Source organism: Pelodiscus sinensis, chromosome 2, assembly GCF_049634645.1.
Source record: "Pelodiscus sinensis isolate JC-2024 chromosome 2, ASM4963464v1, whole genome shotgun sequence".
NCBI lineage: Eukaryota > Metazoa > Chordata > Testudines > Trionychidae > Pelodiscus > Pelodiscus sinensis.
Genome location: NC_134712.1, coordinates 179174404 through 179194925, shown reverse-complemented (window position 1 = coordinate 179194925; position 20522 = coordinate 179174404). Strand labels below are relative to the sequence as shown.

The window sequence follows — 20522 nt, the reverse complement described above, 5'->3', positions numbered from 1 at the left end:
TGGACACACAATAATAAGAACAGGAAGATCACTACTTCCAATTCAAAAGCCCACACCATTTCTATTGGCTTTCCTGGTCTCCTACCAACTCATTTCCTGCTTCCCTAGCATTCCTGGGGACTCTCTAGGAACCACTTAAGGTTTTAAGCCTTACAGGCAAGCCAATTAGGGCTAGGTCTCAAAAGTTAATGATTGTGAAAAGTCTTTAGTTAGCTGAGTGGATGGAATGTCCAGAAAAGTGAATTTACCTCTCCCATTCCTCACAGCCAGTTTCTCTAATTGGCTAATGTCACTTTATACTACCTAAGCAGCAAAAGTCACTGATATATATATATATATATATATATATATATATATATATATATATATATATATATAATTTCCTCACTCATTTTCACTCCATCTGCTTTATAATACCCACCAAAGCTGATATTTCCCCCTAAATTGTGGATTTTTTTCAAAAGTCAAAGTATCAAATACCTCCTCAAACATCCTGATGCATGAGGGCTGGTGCTGCAACATCTTTTAGGAGTAGGCTTAATTTCTCTGTGGATTGGGGTAGGAGAGGGTTTTGGTCCATGGTTCCACATCCTCCCTGTTCCACCTTTGTGGTTATGTGCATTCCCTTGGTGTCCTTAAGGAGCAATCCATGTACTCTCTCTCAGTATCCAGAACTGAAGCCTCTTTTCCACAAAGACAATGAGAAACATACTGTGTCTTTTCAAACAATGATTTTATTAATAACTTGTATTAATGTAGAAAGAGAAAGAAACATAAAATCAGAGCATCAAAATTCACACCCCAATAAAATACAAATGGAGAAAGCGCAGTAAAATTGAAATAGATATATAACCATAACTATGATATTAATGCATGTCAATAAGTTGCTTTCACATTAGTGCAAACATACAAAAATATTTTTTTCCATAAGAGAAAGTTAACTTTGGGAGTAATTTTTTGCCTTCCCTTTGTAGCACTGCAGATATTTACTTTATAGGACTACTGTCTGGCTGAATTATTAGTTATGTACAAAGGTATGAGGCAGCAATGCAATCTGTAAGTGATTAGGAATTAGTGTAAGTGATCTAATCCTGCCACCCTTTATTCATGTGAGTAGGACTTGCCTGCATGAGCAATGGCATTTGGAGCAAATGGGTGAAAGTCCAGGGACCCTCGGCATGAGTCGTGCCTGCCTGAATGAGTTTTTGCAGGATCAGGCTCTTAATACTTAAGTAAGAGCTAACAAAGCATACCCATTTTCTCCTCTCTCTTCCTGTGCATATCACATCACTCTCTGGAAATGGAGTTGTTCATGGTGTCAAAGTTAAGGGACATGCAACATCTATGGAAATGTCATTGCACGGTAAAGGGTGATATGGTATTAAATATTAGGAATCTAGCTGAGAAAAAGCTTCTACATTTAAAATGAAGTCAGAAGTTTATAATTTTGTTTGTTCTTGTAAGAAGTTTTCACCCTGATTCATGAGAAGGCAACGAGTATTATGACCAAGAAAATCCCTTTCCAATGGAAAAAAAACAGGTTAGATGCAAGCCTGTACTATTCAGGTCTTAAAAATTTTCTCTGGAGATGTTGCTTTCCAGATTCACTTTTTCTTATTGTATGTTCAGGCCTCTGGGTCAATGATCAGCTGTGTGATATCCCACAGCAATATTTCATCTAGTATGACATCACTGTTTACTGCAGTGCATGCCGACTCCTATCAGCACTGATGTTGAATTTTCAGTATACAATTTATTTTGACTGTGGAATCAGTGGTGTATGGAAATTGGCATCCTGAGCATTCCGGAGCCTGCAATAGTCTAGTAGCCTGTCACAGAATCAGGAAAGATAATATATTATTGTGGAATCATGGAGTGTAAAAAGAGCACTAAGCATATTATTTTTTCACTCTTTTTTGGGTTATGACTAGAAGACATAAACCATGTTTAGTTTCTGCTTGCAAGGCTGTTAGAGAAATAAGACAAGAAATTTTGTATACAGGATCTTTTTCTTCCTTTTTTTGTTTTTGAAAGCTAAAATATAAATAAGGCTAGGCAAAGCAAACCTTAGCCCTGCTTTATTCAGGATTTTACTGCAACAAAACTATAAGACTCTTCCACAAAAACTTCTTGCGCAAAAGAGCATCCAGATCTCAAAGTGCATCACAAAAGAGATGTGCTTTTGTACAAGAGAGCGTCCACACTTCATGGACACTCTTGCAAAAGAAAACTCTGATGGCCATTCACAACTCTGATGGCCATCAGAGCACCTGTGCTTTTTCCGATAGGGGTTTCTTGTGCAAAACTCCCTAAAGAGCATCCACACCTCCCTTTTTGTGCAAGAGCTGTAGTGCAAAAAGGAGTTATTCCTCATGGGGAGAGGAATAACTCTACCTGCAAAAGCCCTCTGTCCTGTCGATTTTCTTTTGCAAAAACACGCTTGAGGTGTGGACGCTCTGCCGGTTTTTGTGCAAAAATGGTCAGTTTTGTGCAAAAACCTTGTAGTGTAGACATAGCCTAAGAGAATACGTGGCTTAGACAATTTTTTTGTGAAATTCTGGCATTTCAAATTGTTTCCATTTTTTTTCCAGTTGATTAAAAAAATCTAGAGAGCTCTTGAGATTTTCATCCCACAATACATTTTTTCATGTCACCCCCTCCTGTGTCATCCACTGTTAACCATTCTTTTTATGATCAAACAAAAACATTGACTATACTACGGTCATCAAGAATAATTTTCATTTCATTTCTCATTCTCTTGGGTCACATTTATGCTCTTTTATCAGAACCTGACAGTTGTTTCTCTATGAAGGCTATGACTTTCAGAATCACAATCCTGGTTTGTGGCTACACCTTTACTTTGCAATTAATACCATTTAGATTTCTGATGACTTGATGTGTGCAGTAACCTCCAGAATTGCAAGGCTGCATAAAGGCACCTTTAAAGAAAATAGTCATAAGGATATAAGTATCTGAGGCTACATCTAGACTACAAGCCTCTTTCAAAAGAGGCTTTTTCGAAAGAGAACATCTAAACTGCAACCACTTCTTTCAAAAAAGCGAGCTGCTTTTTCAAAAGAGAGCACCCAGGCAGTCCGGATGCTCTCTTCTGAAAAAGCCCTGTTTGCAATCAAGAATGCCTTTTTTCGAAAGAACACTTTTGAAAAAAGGCATTCTTCCTCGTAAAATGAGGTTTACCATGGTCAGGTTTCAATTTAGTTTTGAAAGAATGTGGTGGTAGTCTAGATGCAGGGGAAGTTTTTTTGGAAAAAAAAACCACTTTTTTCGAAAAGATCCTGTAGTCTAGACACACCCTGAATGTTTAAACTTCCTCTTAGAATGTGTAAAACTGAAGACAAAATAATTAAATAAAGTAGTCAAGGGGAAAAGATTATTTTAAAATGACAGTCACTGGCTAATATGGTACCCCATGTTTAGCACAATTCTGGTGAACAGAAGGTCAGTCATATCCCTCAACAGAGGTGTGCACAATCTATTACTTCCCTGTTTATAAAAGCTCTTTTCATAAAGTTTTAATACGTCTTCAAACCCCACATAGGAAAAACAATGTAGCAATGCAATTGTAAATAAACATTCCCTACCTTAGATATGCAGTTGATTTTTATTCTGAAAAAACACATAGCTTATAAAATTCTTGGGAATATTAATACTTTTTATGATTGTGCTTCAGTTTTTGTCCTTATAATGTTACTTTCCTGTCGACTATTGAAATAAAAAGATGAATCAAGCCCCATGTAAATGGACATAATATCCTCTCATGGAGGCCTTCTTCCTAATGTTTTTCTTATGGTTTTCAATGTAGGTAAAAGGGCTCTTGAGAGAAAACAAACCTTATTCCTTGCCCTCTTAAAGGCATCTTCTGAATTATATTTCCTGAACAAATAGTTCTTTGACCAGTGTTCATGTTTAAAGAGCAAACACATACTACTTTACATGCCTTTTTATAGTAGAGACTTACAAAATTGAAGTATTTGAATTTTCTGTGGCATCTGTAGTAATCCCCATATGACAAATAAGAAATACTGCAGTGTCACAAAAAATTTAACTGCTGTGAGTGGTTACATGTCCCTAAGTTTTGTTTAATTGAACAAACTTTTAAGTAAAAAGGAAGATGACACTTTTACTGGCTACATATTTAATGTGCTTTACAAACCAACAGAGATGTCATGCTCTGCAGTAGATGGGGTGTATGTTAAGCTAACACGTTCTAATTTATCACGATAAAGAGCCGGACAGTGTTTGCAGAGGTAGATTGCAATGTGTTTTTGGAAAAAAGTATGAAGATATTTCCTAAATTTTTCCCCAACAAAGGCATAGATCACAGGATTGATACAACAGTGGATCATCGCAAATGTTTCTGTCACTTGGATTGCTAGCTCTATCTGCTTGCTGGTCTCACAAGTATTTAGGACAAATAAATTCGGAAAAGTGTTCATGAAAATAACAATATTGAATGGGGTCCAGAAGATAACATAAACAATCATTATGATAAAAATAAGCCTGACTGCCTTATGTTTTTTCTCATTCCTACCTCTCAATAATGTCTTTATAATTGCTGCATAGCAGAAGATCATAATGAGCAGTGGAATGACAAGTCCCACAAGGTTCATCATTAAAGTCTGGCATTGCTTCCATGTCTTTTCCTGTCCCCAGGGATAATGAGGGCTGCAGGTCCAATGAGTAGCTTCCTTTTGAGCACTGTGAAATATTAACTCTGGAAACGAGGCTAATATTGCAACACCCCAGGTGACAACACTTGTGAGAATGCCATAGGTAACTGTCCTAGCTTTTAAAGCAAACACTGCATGGACAATTGCCAGATATCTATCGACTGTCAAAAGTATTATGAAAAACATCCCACCATAGAAGCCAGCAATATAGACCCCTGAAAGAATTTTACACATTGCATTTCCAAAAACCCACTCATGTGCTGCATAGTAAGCCCAAAATGGTAGGGAAAGAATGAAAAGCAAATCGGAAACTGCCAGATTCAGCAGATAGATGTCAGCCATGCTTCTCAGCCTTTTGTATTTTATCAGGATCAGCACCACTAGCGCATTGCCCACCAGGCCAAGTATCAGCACCAAGGAGTACAGTGGTGGCAGAAACTGGGATGCAAAATTTTTTACTTCAGGTTTTTGGCATGGTTCTAACAAAAAATCGTAGTAGAAGGTTGTAGTCTCAAATTCTTCATCCATCTTTTGCAGTCCTAGATGAAGAAAAGAGTTAAAATTGAAGAGATGGAGTAAAACATAGACAAAGATTGGAATTTTACACCAAATGGTATCATAGAGAAGATGGTAGTGACTATTTAAGTTGACTGATACTTTTCATCATAAAAGATCAATCCAACCCTTTTTTGAGAAGTTCTGATACCTCCACTATATGTTAAATACTGGTTTCCACATGCACTATGTATGAGAAATGTGTGTCATCCTCAGTAAACTGTTCAGCACCATGACATAAGTGAAACTGCACTGATGACTAATCTCAAAGGCAGCTAGTTCTCAGATGGTTTGTCAGAAGCTCGTTTAAGTAGTTTTCAGAATCGTTAGAATGAGATAAAAAAAGCAGCATTTTAAAAGGGCTTATCTAGAGGAATCTGTTAAGGTTTTTCAGGTTTCCTAACTACATTCATGTGTTACTAGCTCATACGACAGAATAAGGCATCAGTGGGTGTGCATTGGTAGGCTGTGGATGGAGTGCTTCTAAATAGCATTCCAAAAGAAAAATTTGCCAAACATTAGCGGTTGAAAATTATTCTTTCAGAAAGTTCACTCATTTCTCACATTAATAGACCTCTCTGTGCATCTGATTTGATTTACTTTGGCTCAGAAAAAAAATTACTCCTTACAGAATATACGAAGAGAAACACTAACAATCCCAATTTTCAGATATCTATATACAATAAAAATGCTGTTAAAATACACCTTGAAAAACAGAAACCATTTGATTAAATGAGAATAAGGCCCAAGGTTTTTATTTAACAAAATTGTTCCTGTAAATCTTTGGCCTTATTCTCACTTATACCCAGGCCTCTTTAAACTGTTCTGATCATGCAAAGGAGCCTTGAAGGAAGTAAACATAAATATAATTTATTTTTACTGTAAGGCCCTTTTACCTTTTCAGAGAAAGATAATGTGGCCTTCGAGTGAATGATAATTAGACTCTCTTGTTCTTGCCATAATAATATCTTTGTGTGCAAGAAATGACTTACCCTTCCCTAATTAGGAAAATGTTGGAGAGGTGATTTGACAACTTTGTACCACCGTTGACTTTGCTGGATGAAATGTCAAGTTCTACTTCTTTGCAGTTCAGCTTGAGTCCAAGCAATGAAAAATGTAGACTTTGAATGAAAGCAGAGCACTGTTCTCTACCAGCCAAAAAATATTTAGGACGTTATTCTTAGTAACCTGTAAGAAAATTCACGTTTATAAATTGGAATTGAACACCACTCTGAATGGCATCTAATCATTTCAAAACCATCACCTTTGGGGCATATTTTTCTACTGTAAAATTTTAGTAAAAATGCTTGCCAGCATCCATTTTGAATGTATCTGCAGTTAGGATTGATTATCTTATTGTAATTATTGGGTTCTGCCAAAATGTAATATTGGGTTGAAATGATCCACTTGATTCAAGATTTTATTTCCTCTTATTTCAATGGTCTTTTGGCTGAACTTTAATGTGGTATGTCCTTTGCATCAGGAATGCCTATTGTCTGGAGTTTGAAAGATGGTTGAAATCTATGGGTTTCCATCAATGTGTCCAAAATGAGACCAACTATTTGTAGCTATTTGAAAGTTATCCGTAAACAAATTTTGCTATTTATAAATACAAATATTTATAAATATAGTTATTAAAAATTATTCAAAGTATTTCAACCTCTGGGTTTCTTGGACTTATTCACTGACTGTAGCTTTGAATATTCCTGACTGCATTTATAATTCACTATTTGTGCTGTGAAGCTGACTACCCATATCACAAAGTATTTCTTCTCCCTGATTGTATGACTGAAACTTTTAGAAACGGGGAGGCTTCACTAAGTCCTCTGTAGTAAGTATTGTTGTGTGGATACATATTCCCAAGTTTCTGCAAATATTTCTGCTAACCAAAACAAATAGTTTATACAAATGTTAGAAGGAAACAATTTTTAAAAGTTGCAAATACCGAGTCTTGCATGGCAGAGAAAAGACTGCACACATTCCTGCCTCGTAGCAGCCCTCTTAGAAACTGTAGTGTTTCGAAAGACTGTAATATATAAAGAGCAGAAGTTTTGGGTGGAATGTTTACCCCTTCATCTGCATGTATAGTTTCTGTGAAGGAGCAAAGTTGGTAGTGATAGTTAATACTGAATAGATTTTTTTTTCCCTTTGTGGTGGTACAATGTTTCAGGAAGTGCTTTGCTGGACAGTTCCCCAGTGTTGGCACTGGCTGCATGCAACAAGAGAACACTAGTTCTTCTATCTAGTGCTTAATCCAGAGTGGGCAATAATTTTTAATGGGGACCACTCCTAGATTTTGGCAAATGGTCAAGGGTCGCATTTCTACTACGGGGATGTGGGGTCTGTGACAGAGATTGGGTGCAGAAGGGAGCTTGGGGAAATGAACTGGGGTGCATGAAGGAGTGTGAATTCTAAGAGGGAGTTTGGGTGAAGGAGGAGGTTGTGATCTGGGGCAGAGGCTTATAGTGCAGAGTCCAGAAGGAGGTATAGGTATAGGAGAGGATTCTGGTCTGGAGAAAGGGCTTTAGGAAAGGGTGCAGGGTGTGGGAGGGAGTTGTCACCTGGGTGACAGTGGTGTAGAGGGTTGGGGGAGGGGATGACCTGAGGTGAGAGAATAGGGTGCAGGGTCAGGGAGGGAGTGTGGGTGCCAGAGAGGATTCTGGTCTAGAGGAGGGGCTCTAGGAGGGGGTGTAGGGTCTGGGAAGGAGTTGTGACTGGGGGAAAGGTGTACAGAGGGTTTGGGTGGTGGCCTGGGTCAGGTAGTTGGGGAGGAAAGGGGGGGGTGCTTGAAGCAGGCTCTGGCTGGGAGGCACTTACCTAAGTAGCTCCCAGCCAGCAGTCCTGCAGGAAATTGAAGGCTGCAGTCACAAGGCTCTGCTCTGGGCAGGGGGGGAGGGAGAAAGAGAGGGGGCTTCATTGGCTACCCCTGCCACCAGCAAAATTTCTCAGCTCCTATTATCCAGAAACTGGCCAATGGGAGCTGAGAGATTTTGCTGTGGTTGGGATGGAGCTCAAAGCCTCCCTCCTCGCTCCCAACATAGAGCAGCCACCTTTAAAGTGATGGCAGCTGTGCTGTGCTTAAGGGACCCAGCAAGGCAGTCACAGACCAGATCTGGTGGCTTGCCAGGCTAGATCCAGACTGCTAACCACCTCTTGCCCACCCTTGGCTTAATCCATGACCTCTCACTGATGGTTAAATGCTATTGTCTAAACACTATTGTGATCTAAAAATAAAAAGGAGTCATATAAAAAGTGGAAACTGGGTCAAATTACAAAGGATGGATATAAGCAAACAATGCAAATATGCAGGGGCAAGATTAGAAAAGCAAAGGCATAAAACGAGCTCAATCTAGCTAGAGACATAAAGGGTAACAAGAAGACTTTCTACAAATATATTAGAAGCAAGAGGAAGACCAAGGACAGAGTAGGCTCATTGCTCACTGAAGAGAGAGAAACAATAATAGGAAACTTGGAAATGGCAGAGGTGCTTAATGACTTATTTGTTTCAGTCTTCTCCAAGAAGTTCAATGGTGACGGAAACCTAATATAGTGAATGCTAGTGGAAATGGGGTAGGTTTAGAAGATAAAATAAAAAAAGAACAAGTTAAAAATTTCTTGGAAAAGTTAGATGTCTGCAAGTTACCAGGGCCTGATGAAACGCATCCTAGAATACTCAAGGAGCTGATAGAGGAGGTATCTGAGCCTTTAGCTATCATCTTTGAAAAGTCATGGAAGTCAGGAGAGATACCAGAAGACTAGAAAAGGGCCAATATAGTGCCCATCTATAAAAAGGGAAATAAGAACAACCCAGGAAACTACAGACCAGTTAGTTTAACTTCTGTGCCAGGGAAGATAATGGAACAAGTAATTAAGGAATTCATCTGCCAACATCTGGAAGAACATAAGGCGATACGTTACAAACAGCATAGACTTGTAAAGAACAAATCATATCAAACCAATCTGATAGTTTTCTTGGATAAGATATGAAGCCTTGTGGATGAGGGAGAAGTGGTGGATGTGGTATACCTAAACTTTAGTAAATCATTTGATACAGTTTCACATGACCTTCTTATTAATAAACTAAGGAAATACAACCAAGATGGGACTACCATATGGTGGGTGCATAACTGGCTGGATATCCATTTTCAGAAAGTAATTAATTATTAATGGATCACAATCACGGTAGAAGGGCATAACAAGTGGAATTCCACAGGGGTCTGTCTTGGGTCTGGTTCTGTTCAATATATTCATTAACAATTTAGATATTGGCATAGAGAGTACGCTCATTAAGTTTGAAGTTGATACCAATCTGGGAGGGGTTGCAGGTGCTTTGAAGGATAGGGTCAAAATTCAAAATGATCTGGACAAGCTGGAAAAATGGTCTGTGGAACATAGGATGAAGTTTAACAAGGACAAATGCAAAGTACTCCACTTAGGAAGGAACAATCAGTGTCACACATATAGAATGGGAATTGATTGTCTAGGAAGGAGTACGGCAGAAAGGGATCTATGGGTTATATTGGACCACAAGCTGAATGAGTTAACAGAGTGACACTGATACAAACAAAGCAAACATGATTCTGGAATCATTCAAGAATAAGAGACCTCCTGAGTTTTCAAAGTGTTCCTGAGCATGTTGATGAAATGAGTGTCCAGGGGCTCCATGCTTATGCTCACAGCTGAATGGTTTTTGAGGGCTATTTATGACTGAACTTGCTAATAGGGTGAATTTTAAGGGTGCCCTGTGCCTGAATTTGCCCACAGACCCTTAAAAATCACTTGCTACTAATGAACTCCTCAAAGCTCAGGCACCCTTCAAAATACAGGTTGGACCTCTCTGGTCTGGCATCCTCTGGACCTGACTGGTCCCAAACAAGGGGATTTGCCAGACCAGCGGAGGGTCCTCTCCTAATGGCCACTCCCCACCTCCCCCACTGCTTACCCTGCTGCTGCCTGGCCAGCCATTGCTCCCTGAGTTCCTGCTGACCCTGCTGCTGCTGCTGGGGTCAGAGCTTCCTGGCTGCCACCAGGGTCAAAACTATGTACCCAGAGTCGGAGCTTCCTCGCTGCAGTTGGGGCCAAAGCTTTGCACCTGGGGTTGAAGCTTCATGGCTGGTGTCAGCCCCCTGCTACTGCCCAGTTGCTGGGGCCAGACCTCCCTGCTGCGATGCCCGCTTTTCCCTATACCTGGACTCTGTGGTCCAGGAACATCTGTGGTCCTGCCAGTCAACAGATGTTGCCAGACCAGAGTCACGGTTAAGGTTGGTACAATCTGTATACCCTTTCCCCCTACAAGCAAACAGTACTTAGTGGACAGAAGGCATGGCTTGCCCTCCACCCCAAATTAATATGCTCCACTTTTTATCTATATATTTTTAAAAAACATTCCTTCATCCTATGGGTTTTCTCCCCATTCAGCTGCAATGAGAAATGAGGATGTGGGCTGATTATCAAAAATGTTTCTTTCTTCAGTCTGCATTCAAAGATGGCTGATGGACACGACTTTCAAAGGATGGAATAAATGTCCAACCATTCACCAGAGAGAGACCTGGTGGAGATAAGTTTTGAGACCCCTTTTGTAGCAGAGGGGATTCTACGATAGTGGGTGTAGTTTTTAGAATGTTGAGATATTTGAGAGTAAATCTTTGCTTAGATTTCCGAAGTCAAAACCACACAGGGTTTGCCATTCAGTTTCTGCAAAGAAATCAAAAACATCTTCTGTGTGCCTTGGAAAAATGCAAGAGCTTCCACATACTACAAGTGAACTAAGGAGTAGGATTTGGTAAAAAGGAGTGGAGAGAGAATAATGCAGTTTTTGTGGTCAATTAAATGAGGATGTGAAGCTGCTGCATTTGATTACAACAAAAACTAGTTCATGAGAATCAGATGCATGGCTGTGTCTACACTGGCCCCTATTCCATAATAGGGATGCAAATGTAGCACTTGGGAATAGGCAAATCCGTGGGGGATTTAAATATCCCCCGCGGCATTTGCATTTTCATGGCTGCCGCTTTTTTCTGGCTTGTAGATAAGCCGGAGAAAAGCGCCAGTCTGGACGCGATCCTCCAGAAAATAAGCTCTTTTCCGGAGGATCTCTTATTCCTACTTTCAAGACTTTCAAGTAGGAATAAGAGATCCTCCGGAAAAGAGCTTATTTTCCGGAGGATCGCGTCCAGACTGGCGCTTTTCTCTGGCTTATCTACAAGCCGGAAAAAAGCGGCAGCCATGAAAATGCAAATGCCGCGGGGGATATTTAAATCCCCCGCGGATTTGCCTATTCCCAAGTGCTACATTTGCATCCCTATTACGGAATAGGGGCCAGTGTAGACATAGCCATGGTATTTTTGTCATGCAGAAACATGCCTTTATTTTCTGGATCCACAAGGCAAATTTGATACACTCTTGCATTTCATAATGGGGTTATTGGAGGATAGGATTGTTCAGTTTATCTGATGAAAATACCAAAGAATTTCCATTCACTTTTTATCTTAATACTTTGGTTTGTACATGTAAAAAATCTAAGGATAGTTTGTGTGTAATTTGATTTTAAAAAGCTACAGATTTCAATAAAATCAAAGTTAAGCACACATTCTGGAACTTCTATTATGGGAAATTAGATCTGAGATTTGCCTCCTAGAAATGCAGGATTGGGTGATCCAGAACTTTGACTGGCACCCTAACAGACTGAAGGTTTTACTCTGAAGCTCAATGAAGTCAATAGGAGTATTTCCATTAACTTCAGTGAACTAGATACTTCCACCAAATGAAGTGGGGTTACTTCTCTTGTCTTGATTTTTGTGCTAAACTCTATCATAGACACCTGATTTTTCACAAAGCAGATTGCAACTAAAATCTCTTTCTGGGATAATGTTGCTAGATGATGGCCATATGTAGATATATTTTTAATGTTCAACTGGAATGTAGCATGTAGAGGGTAGGGACCATGCTGTATGAAAAGTTCCCCTGTTAGATTGCATTTATCACAATTAAGTAGAAATGTGTCTTAATTTAGAATATTGCACATGGTGGGGAAAAAAACAAAATAAAAACCAACATATGAAATGTTCTGCTTTTAGAATGCAGGTATCAAAATTTGTTGTATGCAGCGTTGTTGTAGCGAAGTCCATCTCACACTATTAGAGAGACTGAGGGAGATCCCCGTATAAGATTGTCTCACACACCAACAGCACTTGGTCGAATAAAATATATTCTCACCGACCATGTATCAAAATTTAGCAGAAGGGATCCCTAATTAGAATCCAATGTTGTCTGTCTCAGCATTTTATAATACAGGTTGAACCTCTCTAGTCCAGAATTTGCTGGTCTGGCAACATCCATGGTCCAGCATCAGTTTAGTAAGCTGGATGTCCACTTTTCGTGAGTGTGGCCAAGTTTTCTGCAGTCCCATAAAATTTGTTTACAGCCAACAGTCCTGCCTCTCCACGTTCTGTGATGTAATTTAGCTCTAATTTACCCCTGAATGTCCTCTAACAGTAAGCAGTGGAAGTGTTGATAATGCTGCTAGACAATATTGACTTTCTGTGGTCCAGAAAATTCTCTGGGTCAGTCCTAGTCAGTTCCCAGGGATGCTGGACAAGAGAGATTCAATCTGGACTCTATTATTGAGAACGAGTGGGTGACCGTTCCCCTTTTCTGGCTCAATTAATTTTCATATAGTTGAGATTCAGAGGGTAAATTTTGTGAGTGAAACAAAGTCAGAGCTCTAGTGTCATCAGACTAAAACAGACTGTCTTCAAAGCCAAACCACAAATGCTTTTATCTTACATGTAAAAGCGAACGTGGGTAAGGAAACAGACACATACAATAAAGTATCAACTTTTTGCAGTCAGTAGAATATTTTCTAAAATACTGCAAAAATTATTCCCCCTCACCCTAACATACACTTTTAGTTCAAGATTCAATGGAGTAGGATCTTGTATGACAATTGCAAAGGAAATCACAATTTGCATTTGTTTTTAAGACTAAGTTATTTCTGCTTCACAGAGATGGTTGTAGAGGTAGGAGCATTAGAGCTTGAAAAGGGGGTCTATCTGCTTGTCTCTTCAAAGTAACTGAGGAATGCATATTTTAAAGGCTCATTTAGGAAATGATGCCTGCAGAATTATCCCCAAAGAATCTTTTATTTCACACAGTAAGTTGCCACAACCCTCTCTAAGGATGATTCTACAGAGGATAGTTATCTCTCTGGCTTTTCCCTCTCCTAGACTCTATCCACCTTCTAAACTGCAGAGCCAGGAATGGGAAATCCTGTAGATCCCTTTTTTGTAGGGATAAAGTGTGAATGTTGTTCTTATTGCACATCTTCTCAGACACTTTCCATGTGTACAGACCATTTTGCTGGGTATTGTGGTTTCTTACCTGTTTATGCACATGGTGGCTGACTAGATCAGTGTTTCTCAACCTTTTTTTTTCAACCCCCTTTTCAAAAAAAATTATAAGTACCCCCCAGTTCCTGCAGTTTTCAGACACACAATATTTTTTCTACCATTTCAACACATTTGTTTAAACAACTTAATCGTAGCCGGGCGGGCGATGAAATGTTTGGGTGTAAAAAATACAAAAATAAAGCTCTGTAAAACATAAAACAAATTCAGTTTTCTCCAAACTTCAGTTGTGTTGACGTACCCCCCCAGACTTCTCTCAAGTACCACTTAGGGTACTCGTACCACTCATTGAGAAACGTTGGACTAGATGACTTAGGGTTCAGTCTAAAGCATCAGACTTTGGAGAAGGGGGACTATCACCAGCTCTTACCACTTCAATTCCCTGCCTCTTTCCAACTTATCCTACATATACACTATGTAAATAGAGTAAAAATAGCTACATGAAACCCACATGCTGAGACTATGTCTACACTGCACCTCTCTTGCTGAAAAAATGAGGAAGAATGGCTCAAGAGGGGGTTTTGCGCAAAAAGGAGCCATCTACACAGCTCCTTTTTATTCAGAAGCCTCTTGTGCAAAAATGGCCCTTGATTAATTATGCAAATGAAGTACGGCAATATGCAAATCTTGCTAAGCTTCATTTGCATAAGCTTTTGCGCAAGAGAGGTACAATGTAGATGTAGCCCTAGTGTGGTTCACTGTCTCACATAGTGGCACTTAAACCATTTACAGCAACAGATAAGAACAAGAGAACTCTACAGCCTAAGATGAGTGCCAGCTGGCTTTTAGCTCAAGTGGTAGCGGCTCCTGCATGAAGCTCCAGTGGTCCCAGGTTCAAATCTGCCCAGTGATGGTTACATATACTCGCACAGAGTCTGTATGACTCAGAGAATCACACCCACACCAGAAAGAGGCAGGTCTACATTACTGGGGAAATTCTACTGTGAAAGAACAGACAGGCCTGTCACTAGAGCTGATTGAGAAAAAAGAGGGTATGTCTACACTACCACCCTAGTTCGAACTAGGGTGGTTAATGTAGTCAACCGGAGTTGCAAATGAAGCCCGGGATTTGAATTTCCCAGGCTTCATTTGCATGTTGCCGGGCGCCGCCATTTTTAAATGTCCGCTAGTTCAGACTCCGTGCCCGCGGCTACACGCGGCATGAACTAGGTAGTTCGGATTAGGCTTCCTATTCCGAACTACTTGTATTCCTCGTGGAACGAGGTGTACAGATAGTTCGGAATAGGAAGCCTAATCCGAACTACCTAGTTCGTGCCGCATGTAGCCGCGGGCACGGGGTCCGCACTAGCGGACATTTAAAAATGGCGACGCCCGGCAACATGCAAATGAAGCCCGGGAAATTCAAATCCCGGGCTTCATCTGCAACTCCGGTTGACTACATTAACCACCCTAGTTCAAACTAGGGTGGTAGTGTAGACATACCCAGAGTGTCTTCTGGGAGCTAAGATATGGGTTGTAGACATGAAGCTGAAGAGGACCTTAATGTGAGGAGGAAAAAATCCACTGAGTAACGTTTGTGTGGGAACAAGTGATACTGCTGGATTCATACTGGAACACACCAAGGGAGACTATACTAAGTTGGGGAAGATGCTTGAAGAAACAGAGGCTCAGGTGATCTTCAGTAGAATTGTCAGAGGAGAATGGAGGTGAGACAAGATTATGATGATCAACAGATGGCTTAAGAAGTGGTGTTATGCCAAGGGCTTTAGCATATTCAATCACTGGAAGGTATTTACAAACAGAGGATTGTTCTCATGGGGATGGAGTAGGGAGGGGAGTAAGGTTCTCCAGTGGAGGCTGGCACAACTGGTTAAGAGAGCCTTAAATTAGGAATTTGGAAATGTTTGGGCAATGCTCATCGAATCTCCCATGCCTTATTCTAACCTTGAGTGGGAGGAAAATCAAGTAAGAGAGGATACAGCAATGGAGAAAGGAAGAAAAGAGGAAAATGGACACCAAGACTACGTCTACACTGCAGAGCAATTTGGGGATACAGAGGTATCTATTCTGCATCTTTTGAGCACACCTGTTATTTCAAAATATAACGGGCTCGCTAGTCCGATGTCCCTGTAAACCTCATTTCACGAGGAATAAGGAATGTTTCAGAATAGCACTTTATTTCAAAATAAGTGCTGTGTAGACAGTGCCAAATGGCAAAATAACATCAAAATAAGATACGCATCGAAATAAGATACTATGGTGCAGTGCAGACACAGCCCAAGAGAAAAGGCAATGCCAATATCAAGGACAGTAAGTACATCACATAGGCAATACTGGCAGCAGAATGACTGTATCTAAACAGGAAAAGAGTCTGGGCAAAGCTGAGCAGAAACAACTAAAATATCTCATGGCAGAGTCAAACCAGAAGGATATAAAAAGTAGTGGAGGTGAGATGTATAAACCTCAAACTGAGGAGATCCCTGCTCCCAGAGTAACAGGGAAGGGCTGGTTTAGAACCAGCAGAGGCAATCGGGGGCAGTAGAACTCCTGAGACTAATTGACCAGTCCTGCAGAGTGAGGCCAGCTTAGGCCAATTAGGATACCAAGGAGTAATTAAGAAAACCAATTCAGACTGGCTATAAAAGAAGCTTGCTGGTAGTTATAGGGCAGGTGCAGCTGGGAGGAAGGAGGAGAGCACCGCTGGGAGCAGGAAGAAAGGCGATTACAACTAGGAGGATGAACTGGAGAAAAGGAAGGCTCTGGGGAAGGTGTGGGGAAGTAGCCCAGGGGATTTGGAGCTGTATTGTGGTAAGTGTCAGGGATTCATATGAGCAGCTACTATCACAGGGCCCTGGGCTGAAACCTGGAGTAGAGGGTGGGCCTGGGTTCCCCCCAACATGCACCTTCCCATCTCCACTTGGGAAAAAGGATTGTGGAGTTTATTCTCCGTTTTACCATATGTTCAACAAACAGCCAACTAAAGCCCTGGGTGTGCTGCCTAAAATTGTGAGCTGCTGTGAGCCTCTGAGGCAAGCAAATCTGCCAGGAAGCATGTAACCCACCGAGTTTTCATAGGCGCTTTGTCACAATTTATACAACAATGCAAAGAATCTGGGTTACAAAAAAGAGGAACTGATATTACTGGTGCAGGAAGTGAAACCAGGTATTACAGGGAAAACAGAAACTTGGCAGAGTAGCAGTTATGTCTAGAGTACAAATACTGAAGGCATGTATTTTCAGAAGAGACAGAAATAAAGATGGTGGAGTAGCATTATATATTAATGATGAGGTAGAATGAAAAAATATTAGAACTGATGAAATGGAAACAAAAGAATCTGTTTGGGCCAAAATCACTTTGAGAAAGAAAGATAACAGAGGCTCCACTGGGAGAATGTTTAGGACCAGCTACAGACTCTGAGGATCCAATTTTGTACATTAATAAATACCCCTTAATATTCTTTATGAATAAATACTACTGGGAATTGTGTGATTATGGGAAACTGGAATCCGCCCCGATATAGATTACAGGACAAGTGATAATAATAATAGTAGGACCCAGCTATTCCTAGATATGATGGCTGACAGATTTCTTTACCAAACAGTCACTGAACCAACAAGAGATGATGCCATTTTATATTTAGTATTGGTAAGTATAAAATGAGGACCTCATAGAAATATTTGTAGAAGACAGCCTTGGTTAGAGTAATCATGAGCTAATTCAGCTTAGACTAAATGGAAAGATAACCAAAAACAGGTCTTCAGCTAAGGTCCTTGATTTATAAAAGGCAATAAAAATTAAGGGAATTAATTAGGGAAATGTGCTGGACTGAAACTCCAGGATCTGAATGTGCACGAGGATTAGAATTGCATTAAATCAAAATTGCAGAAGCTATTTGAAGCCAGCATCTCAAGCAAGGGGAAAATGTCATTGGGAAGGTTGCTATAAGTTGGGGATGTATGTGTTGGAAGTGACAGTGGAGGAGAAACACCTGGTTATATTGGTTGATCACTAGATGACCAATGTGCTGCATCTGTGAAAACAGGTAATGCAATCCTAGGATGCTCCGGTAGAGATGGCGAAGTGTTAATAAGTTAATGTTAATATGTGACATGGGTGAAACCTCTTCTGGAATATTGTGTTCAATTCTAGTCCCCCATGTATAAGAGATGAATTCAAACTGGAACAGGCACAGCAAAGAACAAATAGGATGATCAGATGAATGGACTTAAGGGGCTTGATTTGTTTAGTCTAACCAAATGAATCTTGAAATACATATAAATTAAATACTACAGGAGGAGATGTGTGGATAGAGCATGTTAGATTAAGAAATAAGTAGAAATTAGTCTTTGTTTAAGTTAGGTTAAGTATAGAGCAGTATGGGAAATTGAGTTTGTGGCCTGGATTTTCAGGAGGTCAGGCTAGATAACAGTGGTCTCTTCTGGCCTTAAAGTCTATCAGTCTTAGGGTAAGTCTACACTGCAGCATTATTTCGGAATAACTTGATGTTATTCCAAAATAACAAAGAGTGTCTACACTACAAGCCTTTATTTTGAAATATTGTCAAGCTGGAGCACTTTGTACTCTGACTCCTGTAACCCTCATTGTACAAGGAATAAGGGGAAGTTGGAGGAAGAGTGTTCTTCCTTCAACTTACTGCTGTGTAGACAGCACCAAAACTGACGTATGCTATTTCGACTTCAGCTATGCAATTGACGTAGGTGAAGTTTTGTAGCTTATTCTGTCTTTAGCTCTGCTGTGTAGACATGCCCTATGAGTTAAACACTGAGGCTATGTCTAGATTATGGGGTTTTATCAGAAAAAGGAATGTAAGTTGCGCTCTGCAATTTGTGTACCTTTTTCCAATTGTTTTGTTGGAAAAGGCTTTTCTGAAATTTGGCCTGTCTATATTGGGCCAAATTTTGGAAAAACCTCCTCTTTCAGAAGAGCCCTTCTTCCTCGTGGAAGGAGGAAGACAGGGCTTCCGAAAAAGCATGTCTGCTCTTCCGCAAAAAAAAAAAAAGCGGAAGAGCAGACGCGTTCCCTAGATGCGGCAAAGTTTTTCCAGGATACCTCTGGAGTGTCTGGGGCCCCAGCAAGCTACTGTAACGTACAGCAGACTTTCTAGTGCTACCTATGCCATGGAAGTGTGTGCTGCAACACTGCTTTTGACATGCCCCATCCCACAACTCTCACAATCCCCAGCAAGCCATACACTGATGTTGGAATTCTCTCTTGGTTAGCTAAGAAAGCTTTATGCCCTCTGTGTGCCAATACAGTGATGTCTAGGACCCATAGCAGAGAGTAGACTCCCTCCCAGAAAATTCTAGGTCCAACCTTCCTGCAGACCTTTGGGTTAGAAACAGTGCTGTTTCTTAAACTCTATATCAATGAGTACCTTCGAGCCATATGAAGGGTTGGCAAAGCTTTCACTCTTCAGAGTCATTTCTGGCCTGAATAAGGGTATGCTATCAGGGGAAAATATGATTCTAAGGTGTTCATCTGTGATTTCAACGTACGGGCAAGGAGACCTTGTTAAACATGCTCAGAAAATGTTGAGCTCTCGTTAAAAAGGGAGAGACCTTTAAATTCTTCACCTCTTCCACTGCCCCAGCACAATTTCAGAACACAAATGTTGCTTAGCAAAGCAGTGCTCTGCATCGCAAGGCCTTGCTTACTGCAGCATGGTCATTGGCCCCATAATGAGCATGCAGCTCTGACCATATATTTTTTTTATTTCTGTAGCTTTTTGGCTTCTTGAATATCCTCTTTCACCTAGGAGGGAAATAAGGGTGACATCTTTTAGTCACTGACGTGTCTGGATACTGGTATGCCTAGCAGATATTTCATCAATTGTGCATTTAGAAAGCCTTCAAGCAAGAGGGATTCAGAACCCTGACTCATTCAGTTATGCCATCACAGATCATTGCTCAAGGAGCGTGGTGTGTCTGAAATGATCGCTAAGATGATTTAGTCAAAGTCTCCTCACAGAAGTCAGAATGAATGTTGCAAAACAATAAGAGGCCAAAGCCATGTCAGAGGGGACAGTTTCTCTCACCAGCAGTGAGAATAACTCATTGACCAAAAGTGAACCCTAAAGTTTGCCTTTCCATTTCAGAACCAAATCCAAGTCTTCCTCTTTACACTCTATAAGTGGTTGAAGGGGCCCCCTTTAAGAGGTATCTGGGCTCTTTGATTTAAGTTGTATTGGCCATGTGACTGGTGGTTTGGAGGAAGTCAGGTATGTGTAACCAGTAAGGCATGTTAGGTTAAGAAATAAGTAGAAATTAGTTTTTGTTTAAGTTATGGGAAATTGAGTTTGTTAGCATGAGTAAAAGATAATTGGGAGACAATCAGATGGAAAAATTGAAGTTAGAAAGGACATGAAGTTAGCAGGGCTATGTTGCAGTTAGGCTGAGGCATAACTTATTTTGGCAGAGCTTTCTGTGAGTGTTTCTGAGAAATATGAATGTAAATTAAAATGCAATCTGTATTGCTATCATGGGAAGGACGCTGGTGGAGATGTTAACTTAAATGATATGTAAAGTGCAAAGAGCCAATAAAGAGGTGATGGAAATGTGAACATGGTAATGGATAGGTTTAAAGTTAATTAATATTATAATAGATTATAAAAGGAATAGCCTTGTTAAATTAGAGAATGCACCAATTAACACCAAAAGGGTGTGGGGTAGAGGGTCCACCCCACACAAGACCTGGCGGCAGGGTGACCAGACAGCAAGTGTGAAAAATCAGGAGAGGGGCTAGGAGGTAATAAACACCTATATAAGATAAAGACTCAAATATCAGGTCTGTTTGTATAAAATCAGGACATCTGGTCACCCAACCTGAAGGGGTTAAGATGGCTAAATGGACCAATGAACTGCCCATGCTGCTCCTGGAGAAGGGGAGAGG

At 40.4% G+C, this 20522-nt stretch overlaps 1 protein-coding gene across 2 annotated transcripts in view; it reads right to left on the bottom strand.

The window, feature by feature from the left end:
* Positions 1-739: 739 nt before the first annotated feature.
* The window catches only part of LOC102460859 (C-C chemokine receptor type 5-like), a 32047-nt gene continuing 12264 nt past the window's right edge, over positions 740-20522 (bottom strand). For both annotated transcript variants that reach the window (XM_075921898.1, XM_014578610.3), the window contains 2 exons: positions 6239-6434; positions 740-5230 (listed from right to left, as the gene is read on the bottom strand). In XM_075921898.1, coding sequence (XP_075778013.1) covers positions 4167-5219 — 1053 coding nt within the window. In that variant the 5' untranslated portion in view covers positions 5220-5230; positions 6239-6434 and the 3' untranslated portion in view covers positions 740-4166. The remainder of the gene's footprint in view (positions 5231-6238; positions 6435-20522) is intronic.